We start from the raw sequence: 22028 nt of genomic DNA on the forward strand, positions 1-22028 counted from the left end.
TCTGTCCACGACAATAAGCCTACAAAGTGAGGAGTTTTTGTATGGAGATCAACGAGAGTGTCGAATTTGGTCAACAAAAAATGTAATTGCTCATTTGCGACGTGAGACTTATTTGATCGAATTGAAGTTTAGCAATGGTTAGTTTGTTACGAATGCACTGATATAAGTGAACGAGCGTGGCATGCCGGCAACTTTGGGGGAAAAAACGACTTTTATCGGAGTTGCGCCGATTGGGGGGGTTGTGCATGTTGATCACACGCGTATCTGCCCTCTTATTGGCTAGAATGTTCCAACTGATTTCGCCTCCTCCCGCCTGCCTTCCATCTTTGAGGACATGTATTTCCATTGTTAGAGCGGTCACTCGACTGTCTTGTCAATATAATAGAACACCTTTGGGGTAAGTAATACAATATTAGCTAGGCTAGTTAGAGAATGACATTAAAATGTAGCTATATTACAATTAGTATTATTGTCAGATAAATGTTCCTTTTGGCATATTTAATCACATCTCTGACGCATTTTACGTCATGTTCAGTAAGTGTGTTACTAGCCCCTACTGTACTGACCGTTTTCCCGTTGTCCGTCCCATCGATGTTTGCTAGCCAACTATTTATTTAGCTAGCTAGTTAACCTTACATTAGCTCGCTTTATCAGAGCGAACACTAACGTCAGTTTATCAGAAACGTGTCATGATCACGCCCGAACAGTTGGAAAGAGGATTGCAGACGACATTTTTCGCTTTTACATACTACTCTCTGTCCTGTAACGTTAGCTAACTAGCTAGCAAATATTTATAATGACAAACATATGTGATAGTCCCTGTCTCTCATACTCATTGAGCGTGTCAGATGAAAATGGTTGAGTATAAAGTACTAGTGTCTTTCTAATCCTATGTATCCCACTTGCATATCATTCACTGGGATAAGGATATCATGGGAGGTGTGAAGCAGGAGCAGAATGATGGACCACCACCAAGAGGCATGCCGTCCTCTGATGCAGCACACGAAGAGGCAAGACAAGGGGAAAGGACCTGTACATACTGACATGAATAGCACTAAATTCTGTACAATTACTGGCTGTGTATACACAGACTACCCACGGTTTGGTTATCCAATCCTTTCCAACATGTTGCTACCATTCTATAAACTGATCGAGCTTAAATGGGACAAGAGCATTGTTATGATGATGCTATGCTATGTTTCCCAACTCTTGATGCACACTTTGACATGGTTATCGTTTTATCTTTTCATCCTGGATAGCATATCCATTCTCTTTCTGTACAGCCTGTGAAGAAGAGGGGTTGGCCAAAGGGTAAGAAGAGAAAGAAGGTTTTGCCCAACGGTCCCAAGGCACCAGTGACTGGATATGTGCGCTTTCTGAATGAACGACGAGAGCAGATCCGTGCCAAGTACCCTGACCTGCCCTTTCCAGAAATTACCAAGAGGTTGGGCGCAGAGTGGAGCTGCTTAGCACCTAATGACAAACAGGTACCTGCAGGCTTTGCTAGGGAAATGTAGAATGTATGAACAATTACCAATTATTTTCCCCAGGTTTGTATTTAGTGGCAGTGCATTCAGTAGATTTATGCGTAGTTGTAGTTATATAAATAGGTATAGGCGTGCCAGGATATGGTCTGTTTGATAAGCCCAGGTAGGCCTCTTTTAAAAACTACATGCTATCATGTTTCTTGAGGAGAAGCCTGGGATTGGAAGCTACCATCGCAGTGTATTGAGATATCTTCTGTGTGTGTCTAATGGAGTTAAGAATGTACTGTAAGCTCACTCCACAGTGTGTTTAAAATGTTGCCAATGGAGCTATCCAATTTGTAATTTTTGTACAGCTCAAACTGTTGTCAAGGAGGGCAGTCACGTGTGTCTGTAAGCCGAGCATAACTGTTTCGAGCCTGTTATGTGGAGTAAGATATACTGTGAGTAGCGCACATGACGTTGGTTACATTGATGCTGTTGATCCGGGTCACTCAGTTGTGCTCTGTCCAGCTGCTGGGGTTGCGGCGGAGGAGGAGGGAGGTCAAAGGGGGCGAGTGTAACCGATGTGAACTGGCTAGCAAGTTAGCGGTGCACGCTAGTAGCGTTCAGTCAATGACGTTGCTCACTCTGTGACTTAGAAGTAGTTGTTCCTCTTGTAATGATTCTTCATGGGTGACTGTCGACGTGTGCAGAGGATGCCTGGTTCAAGTCCAGGTAGGGGCAAGGAGAGGGACAGAAGTAATACTGTTACATCTGGAGTGGACTGAAGTTTTTTTGTGTGCTGACCTGACAGCGCTTCCTGGATGAGGCGGAGCGAGAAAAGCTGCAGTATGCCCGGGAGCTGAGAGAATACCAACAGAGTGAGGCCTATCAGATCACCAGTGCCAAGATCCAGGACAAGAAGGTCAAGAGAGGTGAGAGTTGTGACACATTGTATTAACTGAGGGTTGTTGCACACACAGCTCCTATTTTATCCATTTGACAGGGTGGTAAAAACTGTTGTTTTTTAAAAATCTGTCTTTCGTTCATTTGTTTTCTTTGAGCATTGTATATCATGTTTTCTTGGTGTTATTTTTCAGAGGAGTCTCCATCTGTCATTATCAATGCCAACAGTTCTGGATCAGCTGCTCTGAAGGTACGCTCTTTGCCTTACATTATTTGCTTATGTTGTGTTTCTGAATGTGTTATATCAAATTGTCTTTTTTATTTATTTCATCTTTATTTAAGCAGGTAGGCAAGTTGAGAACAAGTTCTCATTTACAATTGCGACCTGGCCAAGATAAAGCAAAGCAGTTCGACACATACAACAACACAGAGTTACACATGGAGTAAAACAAACATACAGTCAATAATACAATAGAAAAATAAGTCTATATACAATGGGAGCAAATGAGGTGAGATAAGGGGGGTAAAGGCAAAAAAAGGCCATGGTGGCAAAGTAAATACAATATAGCAAGTAAAACACTGGAATGGTAGATTTGCAGTGGAATGTGCAAAGTAGAAATAATGGGGTGCAAAGGAGCTAAATAAATACAGTAGGGGAAGGGGTAGTTGTTTGGGCTAAATTATAGATGGGCTATGTGCAGTAATCTGTGAGCTGCTCTGATAGCTGGTGCTTAAAGCTAGTGAGGAAGATTAAGTGTTTCCAGTTTCAGAGATTTTTGTAGTTCGTTCCAGTCATTTTTAAAAAGACTGCTTTTGTTCCGTGTGTTAAAGGGTTGATTTGTATTGAACTATGTCCTCTAGGGTTCAGACTACCTGTCCAACAGATTTGATGTTCCAATATTCACAGAGGAGTTCCTGGACCAGAACAAGGGTAAGAGACGGGCAGAGGAGGGTCTCTGGGACAAACACTGTTTCAGTGAAGAAAGTACTAACTGTTTCCTTACTAATGATTGTTTCTCTGCTCCCAGCCCGGGAAGCAGAGCTGCGGCGTCTACGCAAAGCCAACGTTGAGTTTGAGGAGCAGAACGCCGTGCTGCAGAAGCACATAGCAGACATGTACAGCGCCAAAGAGAGGCTGGAAGCTGAACTGGGGCAGGATGAGCTCCGGACGCAGGCCTTACACAGGCACCTGCTGGCCATCAAACACACCCTCGTCAGCAGTCTGTCCACCGTGGCCCTGCCAGGTCAGCACCTTGTCACTGGGGCCCTTCCATCCATCTCTGACCCTGATACTCAACCTAATCTCTTTGTACGACTTGGCTGCAATTACTTCTAGTGCATTCAGAAAGTATTCAGACCCATTCCCTTTTCCACATTTTGTTACGTTACAACCTTATTCTAAAATGGATTAAATAAACAATTTTCCTTATCTATCTACACAATATACCCCATAATGACAAAGTGACATTTTTTAAATGTTAGCAAATTTATTACAAATAAAAACATATCTTTATTTACATAAGTATTCAGACCTTTTGCTTTGAGACTTGAAATTGAGCTCCGGTGCGTCCTGTTTCCATTGATCATCCTTGATGTTTCTACAACTTGATTGGAGTCTACCCTAGTTGACTGTTTTCTTTGCAGGCACAGGTGAGACCCCCTCTCTTGGTACCCTGGACTCTTACCTGAGTCGCTTGAGTGGTACTCTGGAGAGCAACCCTCATGAGCACCGTGCCTTGCTGACTCAGCTTCGCGATGTCCTTTCTCACCTGGACAGGTAACACACCTGTGCATTTATCTAACACCTTGATGTAGAGGTATTGAGTTATGTCAGGGAACAGACACTCTCCTATGTATTTATTTGGACAGTGAAGCTGAAATTTTTCATTTGTCTCGATACTCCAGTATTTTGAATTTCAGATTAAATGTTTCATATCAGGCGACTGTATAGAACGTCACCTTTTATTTGAGGGTATTTTCATACATAGCTGTTTTACCGTTTAGAAATTAAAGCACTTGATGTATCTAGTCCCCTGATTTTGAAGCTATCCCCATTTTGAAGTATTTGGACAAATTAGCTGTGTGTGTTCTTATGTTATCTGTGTGACACAAACATTATAACAAAATGAATGATTGCGCCATGACGTTTTTGGAATATTAGATTATCCCCGACTGGCTAGTTTTTATTCTTGTAGTTGTTAGTTCTCAATGATGATTTTATTTAAACTTAATTTTACACTGAAAATGTTTTACCATCCTGGAAATTAGGCCCACCACTGCTAAATGTATACTTATACTGAATATAAGATCAGCGTCAACTCACCATCAGTACGACCAAGAATATGTTTTTCGCGATGCGGATCCTGTGTTCTGCCTTACAACCAGTGTAACCGAGTGGATCACATGCAGCGACCCAAAAAAAAAACGACTCCGAAAAAGAGGGAAACGAAGCGGTCTTCTGGTCAGACTCCGGAGACGGGCACATCGTGCACCACTCCCTAGCATTCTTCTTGCCAATGTCCAGTCTCTTGACAACAAGGTTGATGAAATCCGAGCAAGGGTAGCATTCCAGAGGGACATCAGAGACTGTAACGTTCTTTGCTTCACGGAAACATGGCTAACTGGAGAGACGCAATCCGAAGCGGTGCAGCCAGCGGGTTTCTCCACGCATCGCGCCGACAGAAACAAACATCTTTCTGGTAAGAAGACGGGCGGGGGCGTATGCCTTATGGCCAACGTGACATGGTGTGATGAAAGAAACATACAGGAACTCAAATCCTTCTGTTCACCTGATTTAGAATTCCTCACAATCAAATGTAGACCGCATTATCTACCAAGAGAATTCTCTTCGATTATAATCACAGCCGTATATATCCCCCCAAGCAGACACATCGATGGCTCTGAACGAACTTTATTTAACTCTCTGCAAACTGGAAACGATTTATCCGGAGGCTGCATTCATTGTAGCTGGGGATTTTAACAAGGCTAATCTGAAAACAAGACTCCCTAAATTTTATCAGCATATCGATTGCGCAACCAGGGGTGGAAAGACCCTGGATCATTGTTACTCTAACTTCCGCGACGCATATAAGGCCCTGCCCCGCCCCCTTTCGGAAAAGCTGACCACGACTCCATTTTGTTGATCCCTGCCTACAGACAGAAACTAAAACAAGAAGCTCCCACGCTGAGGTCTGTCCAACGCTGGTCCGACCAAGCTGACTCCACACTCCAAGACTGCTTCCATCACGTGGACTGGGAGATGTTTCGTATTGCGTCAGACAACAACATTGACGAATACGCTGATTCGGTGTGCGAGTTCATTAGAACATGCGTTGAAGATGTCGTTCCCATAGCAACGATTAAAACATTCCCTAACCAGAAACCGTGGATTGATGGCAGCATTCGTGTGAAACTGAAGGCACGAACCACTGCTTTTAATCAGGGCAAGGTGTCTGGTAACATGACTGAATACAAACAGTGCAGCTATTCCCTCCGCAAGGCTATCAAACAAGCTAAGCGCCAGTACAGAGACAAAGTAGAATCTCAATTCAACGGCTCAGACACAAGAGGTATGTGGCAGGGTCTACAGTCAATCACGGACTACAGGAAGAAACCCAGACCAGTCACGGACCAGGATGTCTTGCTCCCAGGCAGACTAAATAACTTTTTGCCCGCTTTGAGGACAATACAGTGCCACTGACACGGCCTGCAACGGAAACATGCGGTCTCTCCTTCACTGCAGCCGAAGTGAGTAAGACATTTAAACGTGTTAACCCTCGCAAGGCTGCAGGCCCAGACGGCATCCCCAGCCGCGCCCTCAGAGCATGCGCAGACCAGCTGGCCGGTGTGTTTACGGACATATTCAATCAATCCCTATACCAGTCTGCTGTTCCCACATGCTTCAAGAGGGCCACCATTGTTCCTGTTCCCAAGAAAGCTAAGGTAACTGAGCTAAACGACTACCGCCCGTAGCACTCACATCCGTCATCATGAAGTGCTTTGAGAGACTAGTCAAGGACCATATCACCTCCACCCTACCTGACACCCTTGACCCACTCCAATTTGCTTACCGCCCAAATAGGTCCACAGACGATGCAATCTCAACCACACTGCACACTGCCCTAACCCATCTGGACAAGAGGAATACCTATGTGAGAATGCTGTTCATCGACTACAGCTCGGCATTCAACACCATAGTACCCTCCAAGCTCGTCATCAAGCTCGAGACCCTGGGTCTCGACCCCGCCCTGTGCAACTGGGTACTGGACTTCCTGACGGGCCGCCCCCAGGTGGTGAGGGTAGGCAACATCTCCTCCCCGCTGATCCTCAACACTGGGGCCCCACAAGGGTGCGTTCTGAGCCCTCTCCTGTACTCCCTGTTCACCCACGACTGCGTGGCCATGCACGCCTCCAACTCAATCATCAAGTTTGCGGACGACACAACAGTGGTAGGCTTGATTACCAACAACGACGAGACGGCCTACAGGGAGGAGGTGAGGGCCCTCGGAGTGTGGTGTCAGGAAAATAACCTCACACTCAATGTCAACAAAACTAAGGAGATGATTGTGGACTTCAGGAAACAGCAGAGGGAACACCCCCCATCCACATCGATGGAACAGTAGTGGAGAGGGTAGCAAGTTTTAAGTTCCTCGGCATACACATCACAGACAAACTGAATTGGTCCACTCACACAGACAGCATCGTGAGGAAGGCGCAGCAGCGCCTCTTCAACCTCAGGAGGCTGAAGAAATTCGGCTTGTCACCAAAAGCACTCACAAACTTCTACAGATGCACAATCGAGAGCATCCTGGCGGGCTGTATCACCGCCTGGTATGGCAACTGCACCGCCCTCAACCGTAAGGCTCTCCAGAGGGTAGTGAGGTCTGCACAACGCATCACCGGGGGCAAACTACCTGCCCTCCAGGACACCTACACCACCCGATGCTACAGGAAGGCCATAAAGATCATCAAGGACATCAACCACCCGAGCCACTGCCTGTTCACCCCGCTGCCATCCAGAAGGCGAGGTCAGTACAGGTGCATCAAAGCTGGGACCGAGAGACTGAAAAACAGCTTCTATCTCAAGGCCATCAGACTGTTAAACAGCCACCACTAACATTGAGTGGCTACTGCCAACACACTGTCAATGACACTGACTCTACTCCAGCCACTTTAATCATGGGAATTGATGGGAAATGATGTAAATATATCACTAGCCACTTTAAACAATGCTACCTTATATAATGTTACTTACCCTACATTGTTCATCTCATATGCATACGTTGATACTGTACTCTATATCATCGACTGCATCCTTATGTAATACATGTATCACTAGCCACTTTAACTATGCCACTTGGTTTACATACTTATCTCATATGTATATACTGTACTCGATATCATCTACTGTATCTTGCCTATGCTGCTCTGTACCATCACTCATTCATATATCCTTATGTACATATTCTTTATCCCCTTACACTGTGTATGACAGTAGTTTATTTTGGAATTGTTAGTTAGATTACTTGCTCGTTATTACTGCATTGTCGGAACTAGAAGCACAAGCATTTCGCTACACTCGCATTAACATCTGCTAACCATGTGTATGTGACAAATAAAATTTGATTTGATTTGATAGGGGAAACACTAAACTCTACAAACTTGTTGGATGCATATTTGCAGTTTGCTTTGGTTGTTTCAGATTATGTTGTGGCCAATAGAAATTAATCATAAATAATGTATGGTCCTTTTGGAGTCACTTTTATTGTGAATAGAACATGTTTCCAAACACTTCTACATTAATGTGGATGCTACCATGGTTACGGATAATCATGAATGAATTGTGAATAATGGTTAGTTAGAGGCACAAAGATCATACACCCAAAACGTGCTAATCTCACCATTACAAATTACGGGGGGTTAGCATTTTTTGGGCGGGGGTGATATTTATGCCTCTGAGTGTACATTACCTACAGTCTTGTGCATTACCATTCATATAATGTTGTCAAATTCAAACACTTGCTAGATCTGCATGTGTACAGTACAACTTAACCTTGTTGTTTATGAATGATCACACTGTTCTGTCTTCTCCCTTATTTTCAGTGAGAAGCTATGATGGGACCTCCACACCCATTCTGACTTGATGTGGATCCTGGATGGTATAACAACAGGTCATATCGGTGCTCTTCAGTGTAGTCATGGGATAGATAGGATGTCTTTCTGATGTAACAGACAAATTACAAACTGATAAAACACAAGGCTCAGTCTATATAGCATTACTCTGTGGTATACAGAGTAATATATAAATTGATTAAATAAATACAATTCCTCAGCAATCCCCACACCCCCTAATTGCAAGGTGAGTTTCTAGATTTTTTTGCAAATGTATATAATTAAAAAAAGATACCTTATTTACATATGTATTCAGACCCTTTGCTATTATGAGACTTGAAATTGAGCTCCGGTTTTTCCTGTTTCAATTGATCATCCTTTTAAATGTTTCTAAAACTTGATTGGAGTCAACCTGTGGTAAATTCAATTGATTGCACATGATTTGGAAAGGCACACACCTGTCTATATAAGGTCCCACTGTTGACAGGGCATGTCAGAGCAAAAACCAAGCCATGAGGTCAAAGGAATTGTAGAGCTCCGTGACAGGATTGTGTCGAGGCACAGATCTGGGGAAGGGTACCAAAACATTTCTGCAGCATTGAAGGTCCCCAAGAACACAGTGGCCTCCATTTTTAAATGGAAGAAGTTTGGAACCACCAAGACTCTTCCTCGAGCTGGCCGCCCGGCCAAACTGAGCAATCGGGAAAGAAAGGCCTTGGTCAGGGAGGTGACCAAGAACCCGATGGTCACTCTGACAGAGCTCTAGAGTTCCTCGTTGGAGATGGGAGAAGCTTCCAGAAGGACAACCATCTCTGCAGCACTCCACCAATCAGGCCTTTTATGGTAGTGGCCAGACTCCTCAGTAAAAGGCACATGACAGCCTGCTTGGGGTTTGCCTAAAGACAATATTGAACTCTTTGGCCTGAATGCCAAGTGTCACATCTGGAGGAAACCTGGCACCATCCCTATGGTGAAGCATGGTGTTGGTAGCACCATGCTGTGGGGATGTTTTTCAGCGGCAGGGACTGGGAGACTAGTCAGGATCGAGGGAAAGATGATCGGAGCAAAGTACAGAGAGATCCTTGATGAAAACCTGCTCCAGAGCGAGCACTCAGGACCTCAGACTGGGGCGAAGGTTCACCTTCCAACAGGACAACGGCCCTAAGCACACAGACAAGACAATGCAAGAGTGGCTTCAGGACAAGTTTCTGAATGTCATTGAGTGGCCCAGCCAGAGCTTGGACTTGAACCCGATCCAACATCTCTGGAGAGACCTGAAAATAGCTGTGCAGCAATGCTCCCCATCCAACCTGACAGAGCTTGAGAGGATCTGCTGCGGAGAAGAATGGGAGAAACTCCCCAAATACTGGTTGGCCAAGCTTGTAGCATCATACCCAATAAGACTTGAGGCTGTAATCACTGCCAAATGTGCTTCAACAAAGTACTGAGTAAAAGGTCTGAATACCTATGTAAATGTGATGTTTATTTTTAAATGAACTAAAATGTCTGAAAGCCTATTTTTTCATTGTCTTTATGGGGTATTTTGTATAGATTTAAGGGGGGGGGGACAATTTAATACATTTAGAATAAGGCTGTAACCTAACAAAATGTGGAAAAGTCAAGGGGTCTGAATATTTTCTGAAGGCACTGTATCTGCATGTGTACGGTCTTGTTCAGCTTTGGAGGCAAATGTCAGCCTTTCAGGCTTGTTGTGAACAGTCATTATGTCAACTGCCTTACCTTTGTTCCATTTATAGTTCCTATGGTTTATGGGGAAAAAATCATGGGAAAAGCAGTTTACATGCCCTTTTCCCATATGTCTTCACTTGAAATAAGGAGATTGAAGAAGTGTACTTGTGTCAAATGAGAGACCAAATGAACTGGAAAAGATCATAGCAACATTTTCAGAATAGTTTTTTGTAATGCTATTGACATTAGGGGTAGGACGTTTTGGATGAAGGGTTTTTTTGTAATGTTTTTTTTTTTTTTTTTTTTTGAATGAATTTGAAATTGAAGTTTTGTCTCCTTTTGTAATCATTATTTCAATTTCCAATAAAAGTAAATGAGTGTAATTTCCCGGATGAGCGTGACGCACATAGAGCATATGGTGACACATGGATGATGTTGTCTGAAATGGCTTGATGACTCAATAGCTACTGATTGCACCTGCTGCCCTCACTTTATACTGGACAGAAGTACGGAACAAACGACTTGTCTGACCTTTAGTTTCTAGACCCCCTCCCCCCCTCACCACCACCAGATGGTGGTATAGCTCCACTTAGAAACGTTGTTAGTGGTTAGCTTGAAGGGTTCTCAATTTCTTTAAATTATACTAAATGTCTGAATTGACAGATTGATGTGGTTTAGATCCACTTTATTCGCTGGAGGCCTTTCCCAATGTATTTTTTGCTGTGGTTAGACTTGATTAAGATCAAACCAACATGCATCCTGAAATTATGCCTAGTAGCCCATAGGTCGGCGCACGATTGGCCCAGCGTCGTCTGGGTTTACCCAGGGTAGCCCGTCATTGTAAATAAGAATTTGTTCTTTACTGACTTGCCTATTTAAAAAAATAAAAAATAAATAAATTGGTGTTTCTGAAAGCTTTGGGATCAGAACAAGGAGGGGCCGTTTAATTCTAGGCACAGAACATAACCGTCAGTCAAGGTTCCGATGTCATGTAAACTATTGAATGAATTTATTCTATAAATCTATGGATTCCTAAATTATACTTGAATGTAATTCTTGTTCTTTTTTACACATTACACTAGCTTACTGCTTGTAGTACTTGGGCCTACTTGCTCGTTGTCATTCTTGGTAGTGGACTTGAAGACAAATTTAATGCTCTCTCTTAGGTCTAGTTATCTAATCTGAGGTTAGAAGATGCTGTAGACTATATTTTGGATTTTCAGCGGGACCACGAAACGTTCAGGGAGGCCTGACAGGTTTTTAAAAATAAAAAACATATTTTTTATTTTTTATTAACAACAAATCAATACATAAAGCACATGAGAGAACAGAAGCATACATAGATTACAAACAATGGACAATCGCGCTAGGGGGTACAATATCACATTACAATTACACAAGGACCTTAAGGGACATGCATATACTTACAATTCTAACAGCTTTTTTGTTAGTAGAGCATTTAACCGTCTTAAAATACAGTTCAATTTCTTTTTGTAGGGTACGTAAATGTGGTTTTCTGTTTGTAAATTTACATTTGTGTATATGAAATTTGGCCAAAAGAATAATGAAATTAATTACATAAAAATGATTCCGCTTATTTCTATTGTATGTAAAGAATCCAAACAGTACATCTCTCCACAATAGTGTAAAATCTTCATAAATGTGTTCAATTATAAACCTACTGATGTCTTGCCACAGTTTTCTTACACTATTTCTTACACTAAAGATGCACAACTGTTTCTGGGTGGTCATTACAAAAGGAGCAATTGGAGTTGATGTTTTCCTTAAACTTCTTCATATAGTGGTTGGCAGGATAATATTTATGAATAATTTTAAAGGAAACTTCCTTAATTTTGTTAACAAGTAGGTATGTGTGTGGCAACATTGCCTGACAGTCAGGTGTTGCGAGCATCCTTGGGTCATCCCGTCATCACTACCGTGACGTAAGTCTCGGGAACTGTCCTTACAGTGGTGGTGCTGAACAAGATGGCTGTGCCTCGGGGAGCGGAGAGCTGAGGTTGAAATATAACCCCCTAAATTGATCCATAGATGAAAGGGAAGGCGCACGACGAAAGACTCGAAAGATCTGATTTTTTTTTTACTGTCGCAAAACAGTGACGTATAATAGTTTCTAGTAGAAACGGAGCTGACTCCATCCACCTATTTATACAGGCTATAGAGACGGACATTACTCCGAATTGAAATATCGGTGCCGGTGGAAGAAATCTGGGAGCGATCATAGCCAGAACTAAGAGATGTCATTGCTGTGCGTTGGCGGTAAGTGACAAACAGACTACTGTTGGCTGTCGAGAGAAATGCTCTTATTTACATTGGTAACCAGTTGCTCCGCGGGCGGTTTTCTTCAATTCATCTCATTTGCAGCTGATTCTGCTCTAAAATGTCTTAATTGTTGGCGTATAGGCCTAAACGACGCGCTGAATACTACATTTGTTTTAAATTGGCGGTAGTCAAATTCATTTGACCAGAAAACTCGTTGTATTCTTTAGGTGGCCAGACAGCCTACATCATTTTTTAAAATTAGTCTACTTCTTGTTTTATTATATGACTATCTTCTAATGATGGAGAAGCGGAATGAACACTCAGTCATCATAAACACTTTGATGTCTTGTTGATAAAATGGTCGCTGAACTGTCGTTATTGTAGTCGATTAACCGCGACAAATCACGCTCAAAATATGTTTGAATATTATCATAAAGCAGACTGCACAGAGTAAATATGAGTATCTGGAATATGATTGTCCGAAACTGAGTCCAGTGTTGGATTATGTCCCCGTGTGTAGCTCACTAAAAAGGCGTGTACTGTAAATCCATGTTATTTTTGGTTTCTATTCAGATTTTAAAATATGAAGGGGTGGTTCGCACAGCAAATATTGTTCATTTAGTTTGTGTACTATCGCTTCTGGTTGTCTATCATAACGATGATTGTATTCCTTTCGCTTAAGAAATCGTGACGTTTCCAAGGAAATATCCTGAATGCAGCCTTTCTATGCGGTGACTACAGTAGATTGCCTCCAGCGCTAGCCTGCTATATGTTGAATCGGTGTTGTTGACCATACCCCTTCTAGAATGATTGTTTGTGTGAAATGCATTTTCTCCAAGGATAAGAACAGTTAGTCCAATAGATTTTACCCTGGGCAATGGGGCATTGGCGTGAGTCCTTCAGTCAATTTACTCTCCCAACAAAAACACCTAATAGCAGATGTCTTGTAGCCCTAAAAATCAAAACAGCAAAATAGTCCCGTTTTTGATCGGGTTGTTTGAATATTAGCTGTGTTGACCTATTTTTTTCCCCCTCAGTAACTTGTTTTCCAGTTAATTTGTTAGCTGCCTGCTTGTTCTAGATTATTTAGGCATACAGTGGACTGCTTTCGGGTTTTTGCTATTGTCACATCGATTCACACCCACAGTCACTTCCCTAAAACGTTGGCCTGTCACGATTTTTCTATGAAAGTGGTAGAGTGAAATGCCAGCAACCCTAAAGTGTTTGTGGAGACAGGATATTTTCTTGGCACAGTACTTGGATAAACAAGCTGATTGCACAGATGTCAGGATTGAGACAGACTGCCAGATGTACCCGTGATATCTTCACATTTTGTTGGCATAGCAACCCTCTCCCTGGCATTTGGGACTTTTCCTTTAATTTCCCATTAGTAATGAGTGTACAGCTAAATTAGTGGTTATATAAAATCCCGTAGCCAAGGTGAGATTGAGAGGCTGAGACTTTTCTTACAAGTGGCACTATTTTCACCCACTATCGAGAGACTGGGGGAAGAATGGGGATATGAGTATTTTTTGTTAGGCCTTCATGTAGAAATGGCAGAGAGAACATGGCATTGACAGCAACCCAGTGGAGAAGAAATGTCCCCACTGTTACCATTTCTTATAAACGCATGATTCTAACTATGGGTCTATTTGCATATCTTCAGATCATTAGTGAGTGCCCAGTGTGGTGCCCAGTGTTCAGCGAGAGAGCAGCTTTCTAGCGTCACATTACAATGTCAACGAGTACACACACACACACTTCCTTGCAGCAATGACCGGGCTTGTTTTTAGTTGACAAGTCCCCAGTCATTTCTTCTTTCCACATGAATGTCCACTGAAGCTCTCCATGTATTCCCCAGCATGTCATGCGTTCAGTGGCTCAGCTAGCAAGCATGAATAATGTTGTAATCCAACGGAAGGATAATTAGCTTGCGCCAGCCGAGGGCCGTCCAGCTCCATATAATCAGACGCTATATAACAATATCTCATGTTCTGTTCAGGTTCAGAATACATGATGCCTGGCTGTATCTCGACAGGCTGCTCCCTGAACGAGAGCGAGCCCTTGACTTTCATTTCATTTTTGTGTTTCATATTCTGTGGATTCATTGTTTTTTATTAATGGAGACAGTTTTGTTCTTCATTAGGGCACATTACAATGGATCCTTTAAAATAAAATATAATTGACCTCCATGATATAGTTTATTATTAAAATGATAATAAGGCTCAATTTCACTGTGTGCGAGTAACTTAATTCCCCCTCTATTAGATTGAATAAGACAATATGACAGAAGAAAGCAATTATGTCGTCTCATTCCTGCCAATCAGAGAGTTTCATTCTGTATCTTCTTTCTCTGTTTCTTCATAACTGAGAACTCCGACATTATAGAATTCCTGCAGGCTACATGTTTGAATTATGTTGCTGTTTCTTGCTCTTTGTACAAGTACAACTGATCTGAAGTATGAGGTGCTTGTAAGATTTCGACTGGAAAATCTCAGGCAATAAAACCCTGGAGCTCTTCCGTAGGGCGAGAGTGACTATATTTCCTGCGAAGAGACACTAGCTTGTGTGCTTTTTTAAAAAGTGGGCTTTTTTTTGTAACCTTCCTAACATCATAGCTAAACCGGTTTAGCATTGTGCATTTGAGCTGTGTGAGTCCCCCTCTACCCTTCACCCCCAACCCCCTATCCACTACTGTCCCGCTGAAGTGGTTATTTTTAGTAGTGGGGGTTCTGCTCTGCCTGCACTTGGATGAACAGAGAGATTAATGGAGCACGAGCCAAAGAGATAGAGAGGGAGCACACACCACATGGCAGGAAGAGAGAGAGAGAGAGAACGAGAGGAAGAGTGAGAGGGAACGAGAGAGAGAGAGGGGAAGAGAGAGAGAGAGAACGAGAGGAAGAGTGAGAGGGAACGAGAGAGAACGAGGGGAAGAGAGAGGAGAGAACGAGAGGAAGAGAGAGAGAGAACGAGAGGAAGAGTGAGAGGGAACGAGAGAGAACGAGGGGAAGAGAGAGAGAGAGAACGAGAGGAAGAGTGAGAGGGAACAAGAGAGAACGAGGGGAAGAGAGAGAGAGAACAAGAGGAAGAGTGAGAGGGAACGAGAGAGAACGAGGGAAGAGAGGGAGAGAGAACGAGAACGAGAGGAAGAGTGAGAGGGAAGAGAGAGAGAGGGAACAAGAGAGAACGAGAGGAAGAGTGAGAGGGAACGAGAGAGAGAGAGAGAGGGAACAAGAGAGAACGAGAGGAAGAGTGAGAGGGAACGAGAGAGAGAGAGAGAGAGAGAGGGAACAAGAGAGAACAAGAGGAAGAGTGAGAGGGAACGAGAGAGAACGAGGGGAAGAGAGGGAGAGAGAAGAGAACGAGAGGAAGAGTGAGAGGGAACGAGAGAGAGAGAGGGAACAAGAGAGAACGAGAGGAAGAGTGAGAGGGAACGAGAGAGAGAGAGAGAGAGAGAGAGAGGGAACAAGAGAGAACGAGAGGAAGAGTGAGAGGGAACGAGAGAGAGAGAGAGAGAGAGAGGGAACAAGAGAGAACGAGAGGAAGAGTGAGAGGGAACGAGAGAGAGAGAGAGAGAGAGAGAGAGAGAGAGAGAGAGAGAGAGAGAGAGAGAGAGAGAGAGAGAGGGAACAAGAGGAAGAGAGAGTGAGAATCCAGACAGTGGATTGAGAGGTTGATGATGGGGGGAGAGAGAGAGACATTTAGGCAGTGGATTGAGAGGTTGATGATGGGGGGGAGAGAGAGAGACATTTAGGCAGTGGATTGAGAGGTTGATGATGGGGGGAGAGAGAGAGACATTTAGGCAGTGGATTGAGAGGTTGATGATGGGGGGAGAGAGAGAGACATTTAGGCAGTGGATTGAGAGGTTGATGATGGGGGAGAGAGAGAGACATTTAGGCAGTGGATTGAGGCTGATGATGGGGAAAGCACTGCGTTGGAAGGGGGGGGGGGGTGAACGGATGGTAAGTGAGAGAGACATGGCGGAGGTGCTGAGGAATAGACCGCTGAAGAGGCTGGCTGAATGATTGGGTAGAATCCTGTTAGCTTCAGCTCTGCAAAGGGAGGCGGTGGTAATGGAGCTGGACATTTCTTTTGTTCTTTGAATTTTGCAGTGTTCCATGGAATCACCCTACAGGGGATAAATAGTCTGTTATATTGAGTAATGGTGAATCATGAAAGGCTTAGCTCTGAAGTTGGTTAAGTGCATCCTCTAACTCCTCCTCCTGCCCTGCAGACTAGCAAAATCATATTGATATTCAGATAAAACAAACATCCTCTTCAGGGTCTGTTGGGATGAGCTATTTTAGGAAAACAAATACATCCACTATTGTCACGCTGCTTCATCATTAACTGACTCTGACATATTAACCTTATCATGTCAAGTCAGACAGCAGGAGACACAATTTTCTTTTCTTTCATTTTTATTTTCCTTTAGCAGAAATCTTGTGTGGCTTCATAAAAAAAGCCATTCTTGTGATGGCTGTTATGATATGGATTATTCATACAGGTGGGAGTGCTCCGGCTGGACCCATAATGATAGAGAACGTGTCAGTAGGTCATTAGGACTGGCCATGCCAGCCATGCGGGCATCTGAGTGGCAGCCCACTGCCACATTCCACTGTGCCCTCAGAGAAAGCATTGGAGGTTATTTTATCCAACTCTGTGATTCCAAATGGGCCTTTTTCCCTAAGTCCCTTTTCTTAACTGCAGCTCTTAGAGATGAAGTGAGGGGAGGCATTCACTGTGGATTAGAAGGAAGGCTTTGACTATTAAAGCCCTGAACATGGGGTTACTTGGCATCGGCAGGGCAGGCGGGTGGGCGCGGGGTTAATGAATAATGAATGGGTCAGAAAAAAAGGATTGCTTACCTAAAGTGATCCCCAATTTATAGAAGGTTGAGGATGCCTGGTCATTCTTTAAAAGTAACTTCCTCACCATTTTAGATAAGCATGCTCCGTTCAAAAAATGCAGAACTAAGAACAGATACAGTCCTTGGTTCACCCCAGACCTGACTGCCCTCGACCAGCACAAAAACATCCTGTGGCGGACTGCAATAGCATCGAATAGTCCCCGGGATATGCAACTGTTCAGGGAAGTCCGGAACCAATACACGCAGTCAGTCAGGAAAGCTAAGGCCAGCTTCTTCAGGCAGAAGTTTGCATCCTGTAGCTCCAACTCCAAAAAGTTCTGGGACACTGTGAAGTCCATGGAGAACAAGAGCACCTCCTCCCAGCTGCCCACTGCACTGAGGCTAGGTAACACGGTCACCACCGATAAATCCATGATTATCGAAAACTTCAATAAGCATTTCTCAACGGCTGGCCATGCCTTCCGCCTGGCTACTCCAACCTCGGCCAACAGCTCCGCCCCCGGCAGCTCCTCGCCCAAGCCTCTCCAGGTTCTCCTTTACCCAAATCCAGATAGCAGATGTTCTGAAAGAGCTGCAAAACCTGGACCCGTACAAATCAGCTGGGCTTGACAATCTGGACCCCTATTTCTGAAACTTTCCGCCGCCATTGTCGCAACCCCTATTACCAGCCTGTTCAACCTCTCTTTCATATCGTCTGAGATCCCCAAGGATTGAAAGCTGCCGCAGTCATCCCCCTCTTCAAAGGGGGAGACACCCTGGACCCAAACTGTTACAGACCTATATCCATCCTGCCCTGCCTATCTAAGGTCTTCGAAAGCCAAGTCAACAAACAGGTCACTGACCATCTCAAATCCCACCGTACCTTCTCCGCTGTGCAATCTGGTTTCCGAGCCGGTCACGGGTGCACCTCAGCCACACTCAAGGTACTAAACGATATCATAACCGCCATCGATAAAAGACAGTACTGTGCAGCCGTCTTCATTGACCTTGCCAAGGCTTTCGACTCTGTCAATCACCATATTCTTATCGGCAGACTCAGTAGCCTCGGTTTTTCGGATGACTGCCTTGCCTGGTTCACCAATTACTTTGCAGACAGAGTTCAGTGTGTCAAATCGGAGGGCATGCTGTCCGGTCCTCTGGCAGTCTCTATGGGGGTGCCACAGGGTTCAATTCTCGGGCCGACTCTTTTCTCTGTATATATCAATGATGTTGCTCTTGCTGCGGGCGATTCCCTGATCCACCTCTACGCAGACAACACCATTCTATATACTTTCGGCCCGTCATTGGACACTGTGCTATCTAACCTCCAAACAAGCTTCAATGCCATACAACACTCCTTCCGTGGCCTCCAACTGCTCTTAAACGCTAGTAAAACCAAATGCATGCTTTTCAACCGATCGCTGCCTGCACCCGCATGCCCGACTAGCATCACCACCCTGGATGGTTCCGACCTTGAATATGTGGACATCTATAAGTACCTAGGTGTCTGGCTAGACTGCAAACTCTCCTTCCAGACTCATATCAAACATCTCCAATCGAAAATCAAATCAAGAGTCAGCTTTCTATTCCGCAACAAAGCCTCCTTCACTCACGCCGCCAAGCTTACCCTAGTAAAACTGACTATCCTACCGATCCTCGACTTCGGCGATGTCATCTACAAAATGGCTACCAACACTCTACTCAGCAAACTGGATGCAGTCTATCACAGTGCCATCCGTTTTGTCACTAAAGCACCTTATACCACCCACCACTGCGACCTGTATGCTCTAGTCGGCTGGCCCTCGTTACATATTCGTCGCCAGACCCACTGGCTCCAGGTCATCTACAAGTCCATGCTAGGTAAAGCTCCGCCTTATCTCAGTTCACTGGTCACGATGGCAACACCCATCCGTAGCACGCGCTCCAGCAGGTGTATCTCACTGATCATCCCTAAAGCCAACACCTCATTTGGCCGCCTTTCGTTCCAGTTCTCTGCTGCCTGTGACTGGAACAAATTGCAAAAATCGCTGAAGTTGGAGACTTTTATCTCCCTCACCAACTTCAAACATCTGCTATCTGAGCAGCTAACCGATCGCTGCAGCTGTACATAGTCTATTGGTAAATAGCCCACCCATTTTCACCTACCTCATTCCCATACTGTTTTTATTTATTTACTTTTCTGCTCTTTTGCACACCAATATCTCTACCTGTACATGACCATCTGATCATTTATCACTCCAGTGTTAATCTGCAAAATTGTAATTATTCGCCTACCTCCTCATGCCTTTTGCACACATTGTATATAGACTCCCCCCTTTGTTTTCTACTGTGTTATTGACTTGTTAATTGTTTATTCCATGTGTAACTCTGTGTTGTCTGCTCACACTGCTATGCTTTATCTTGGCCAGGTCGCAGTTGCAAATGAGAACTTGTTCTCAACTAGCCTACCTGGTTAAATAAAGGTGAAATAAAAAATAAAAAATAAAAAGGTGACAGTGGTACCTTTACCTTAACAGACCTGCTTTCATTGTGTCACCCTTACTGGTGAGACTACGTGTGTACAGACACACACACACACACACACACACACACACACACACACACACACACACTGAATCCTGTGTGCTCCTCTTCTCTCTGAACCCCTCTCACCTGAGCATACCGCTGAGAGCCTTCCACTCAAATAGAGCTCTTGACATCTGTTAGTGAATACAGGCTTTGATGTTAAGACCCAGGCATTCTGCCATCAGAGGAAGTGTGCCCAGGCTGACTGAATTAGGTCCTTCCTTCCTCCTCCTCCTACGAAATGCCAGAGTCTTGTCATCACCCACGATCCCCACATGGGCTGATATGCATATTGGAATATGAAAAGAATATCTAAGATTCCTGATCTAAATTGCAAAATGAACATATGTTTTGACGTTGTCTTATGCAGCAAACCTTTTCAGCTCAGGAAGGTGTGGAACCTGAATCTCTAGATTGATTGACCCCATTTTGTTTTTATCCATTACAGTATGGCTCACGCTTTTTGTTGTGTTTTTCTGTCTGTTTTGCAGTGAAGAAAGCCAAACTCGATGGACCCCAAGGTGAGTTGAGACACGTTTGACTTCGCCTTAAAAAGTCTTAAACACTGGTTTGTTTGATAGTAACACTGATATTCCTCATTGTTCCACAGAGAAATTTAACACCTACGTAACGCTGAAGGTGCAGAATGTCAAGAGCACCACCATTGCTGTGCGGGGCGCCCAGCCATGCTGGGAGCAGGACTTCATGTTGTAAGACTTCTTCCCCGTCTCCTCCTCTCCCTCATTTGTTCGCCTCTTCCTCTCTCCCATCCCACTCTTCTTCTTCCTCCTCCTCCACCTCTCCCTCTATAGGAAAGACTTACTAGTTCCTCTCTCCACACGTTGAGCTGCCCTGGGTCCTAAGTGCTCTGTCAGTGATGAGACCACAAGGCTCTGGATGCCTGATCTCAGATACGAGATATGCAACTGTTGAGCCAGCCAGCCAGCCAGCCGTCCATGCAGCCGGGGCAGGCAGTGACACTAATGTGTTAACACCAGAGTGCACACATGTTGTGTAACACGGACTGCAGGGACTCCTGAATAAATGTTTTAAGTAGTGACGTTTAAGGTGCCCAGCAACACTCTCATTGTTTGGAGTGCCACAGTCACTGGGCAGGAGTTCAGATGAAGCCTTGGATAGGGCACTTGTCACAGAGTCAAAATGTTTTCAGAACTGATATCAGGAACATGAAGTTGCCACGAAATTAGTACCTTTTGCGTCCCCTCTTATTTTCAGTAGAAATTGTGCACAAATATTGAATTTTAAAAGCCTGTTATATTAAATGAAGTGCACTTTTAATATAGACCACATTCAAAATTCAGCTTCAGTTTAACCCACTTAAACCCAACATTTCTCCAAGTTTTCACCTTCACTGTAAAGCCCTCGCTATTTTGTTGCTTTGACACAGTCATTTCTGAAGATTATTATTTATTTCATGTTATTAGTGATTAATTTTAAGGGGGGCGGACCTGTTACGTGAACTGAGATCTCATTTTAATTTGGTGAAACTATTACTAAACTATTACAAAGGAGACATTCAACATCTAATAGTCAAATCATAGTGTAAAAGCAGGTGATCTGGTTCTACACTTTTTGGCCATTTGCTGGTGTTTTGTGGTCCAAAACTGAGCAGGTCGAGCATAACACGTCAACCCTGTTACCCATAGATAGACAGGCTAGAATAACACGTCAACCCTGTTACCCATAGATAGACAGGCTAGAATAACACGTCAACCCTGTTACCCATAGATAGACAGGCTAGAATAACACGTCAACCCTGTTACCCATAGATAGACAGGCTAGAATAACACGTCAACCCTGTTACCCATAGATAGACAGGCTAGAATAACACGTCAACCCTGTTACCCATAGAGAGACAGGCTAGAATAACACGTCAACCCTGTTACCCATAGATAGACAGGCTAGAATAACACGTCAACCCTGTTACCCATAGATAGACAGGCTAGAATAACACGTCAACCCTGTTACCCATAGATAGACAGGTTAGAATAACACGTCAACCCTGTTACCCATAGATAGACAGGCTAGAATAACACGTCAACCCTGTTACCCATAGATAGACAGGCTAGAATAACACGTCAACCCTGTTACCCATAGATAGACAGGCTAGAATAACACGTCAACCCTGTTACCCATAGAGA

General features: G+C 43.9%; 2 protein-coding genes across 13 annotated transcripts in view; both read left to right on the forward strand.

Annotated features, from left to right (window-relative positions):
- Positions 1–238: 238 nt before the first annotated feature.
- On the forward strand, positions 239–8837 carry LOC112250868 (SWI/SNF-related matrix-associated actin-dependent regulator of chromatin subfamily E member 1-related). Of its 6 annotated transcripts, none has more exons than XM_042322082.1 (9): positions 239–397; positions 927–1010; positions 1284–1487; positions 2281–2401; positions 2567–2622; positions 3234–3303; positions 3401–3616; positions 4017–4149; positions 8475–8836. In XM_042322082.1, exons 2-9 carry the CDS (start codon positions 933–935, stop codon positions 8485–8487), a joined length of 891 nt encoding a protein of 296 aa, XP_042178016.1. In that variant the 5' UTR covers positions 239–397; positions 927–932; the 3' UTR covers positions 8488–8836. The 6 variants fall into 6 exon arrangements, with proteins under 6 accessions (XP_042178016.1, XP_024277132.1, XP_024277130.1 ...); XM_024421364.2 differs by having other exon boundaries at positions 243–397; positions 1260–1487; XM_024421362.2 differs by lacking the exon at positions 239–397 and adding an exon at positions 404–534 and having other exon boundaries at positions 8475–8837.
- Positions 8838–12140: 3303 nt separating this feature from the next.
- Positions 12141–22028, forward strand: part of unc13a (unc-13 homolog A (C. elegans)) — a 64205-nt gene continuing 54317 nt past the window's right edge. For all 7 annotated transcript variants that reach the window (XM_042322083.1, XM_042322086.1, XM_042322084.1 and 4 more), the window contains exons 1-3: positions 12141–12449; positions 20358–20387; positions 20477–20576. In XM_042322083.1, coding sequence (XP_042178017.1) covers positions 12428–12449; positions 20358–20387; positions 20477–20576 — 152 coding nt within the window. In that variant the 5' untranslated portion in view covers positions 12141–12427. The remainder of the gene's footprint in view (positions 12450–20357; positions 20388–20476; positions 20577–22028) is intronic.

This window comes from Oncorhynchus tshawytscha, linkage group LG05 (assembly GCF_018296145.1).
Source record: "Oncorhynchus tshawytscha isolate Ot180627B linkage group LG05, Otsh_v2.0, whole genome shotgun sequence".
Classification (NCBI taxonomy): domain Eukaryota; kingdom Metazoa; phylum Chordata; class Actinopteri; order Salmoniformes; family Salmonidae; genus Oncorhynchus; species Oncorhynchus tshawytscha.

What these genes read in the sequence shown, in the direction of transcription:
- LOC112250868 (XM_024421361.2), top strand. Translation starts at nt 481, where the DNA reads ATGTTCCTTTTGGCATATTTAATCACATCTCTGACGCATTTTACGTCA. An exon ending in CGCATTTTACGTCATGTTCA is followed by an intron (nt 535 to 926) that starts GTAAGTGTGTTA and finishes CACTGGGATAAG; the next exon opens with GATATCATGGGAGGTGTGAA. An exon ending in GGACAAGAAGGTCAAGAGAG is followed by an intron (nt 2,402 to 2,566) that starts GTGAGAGTTGTG and finishes GTTATTTTTCAG; the next exon opens with AGGAGTCTCCATCTGTCATT.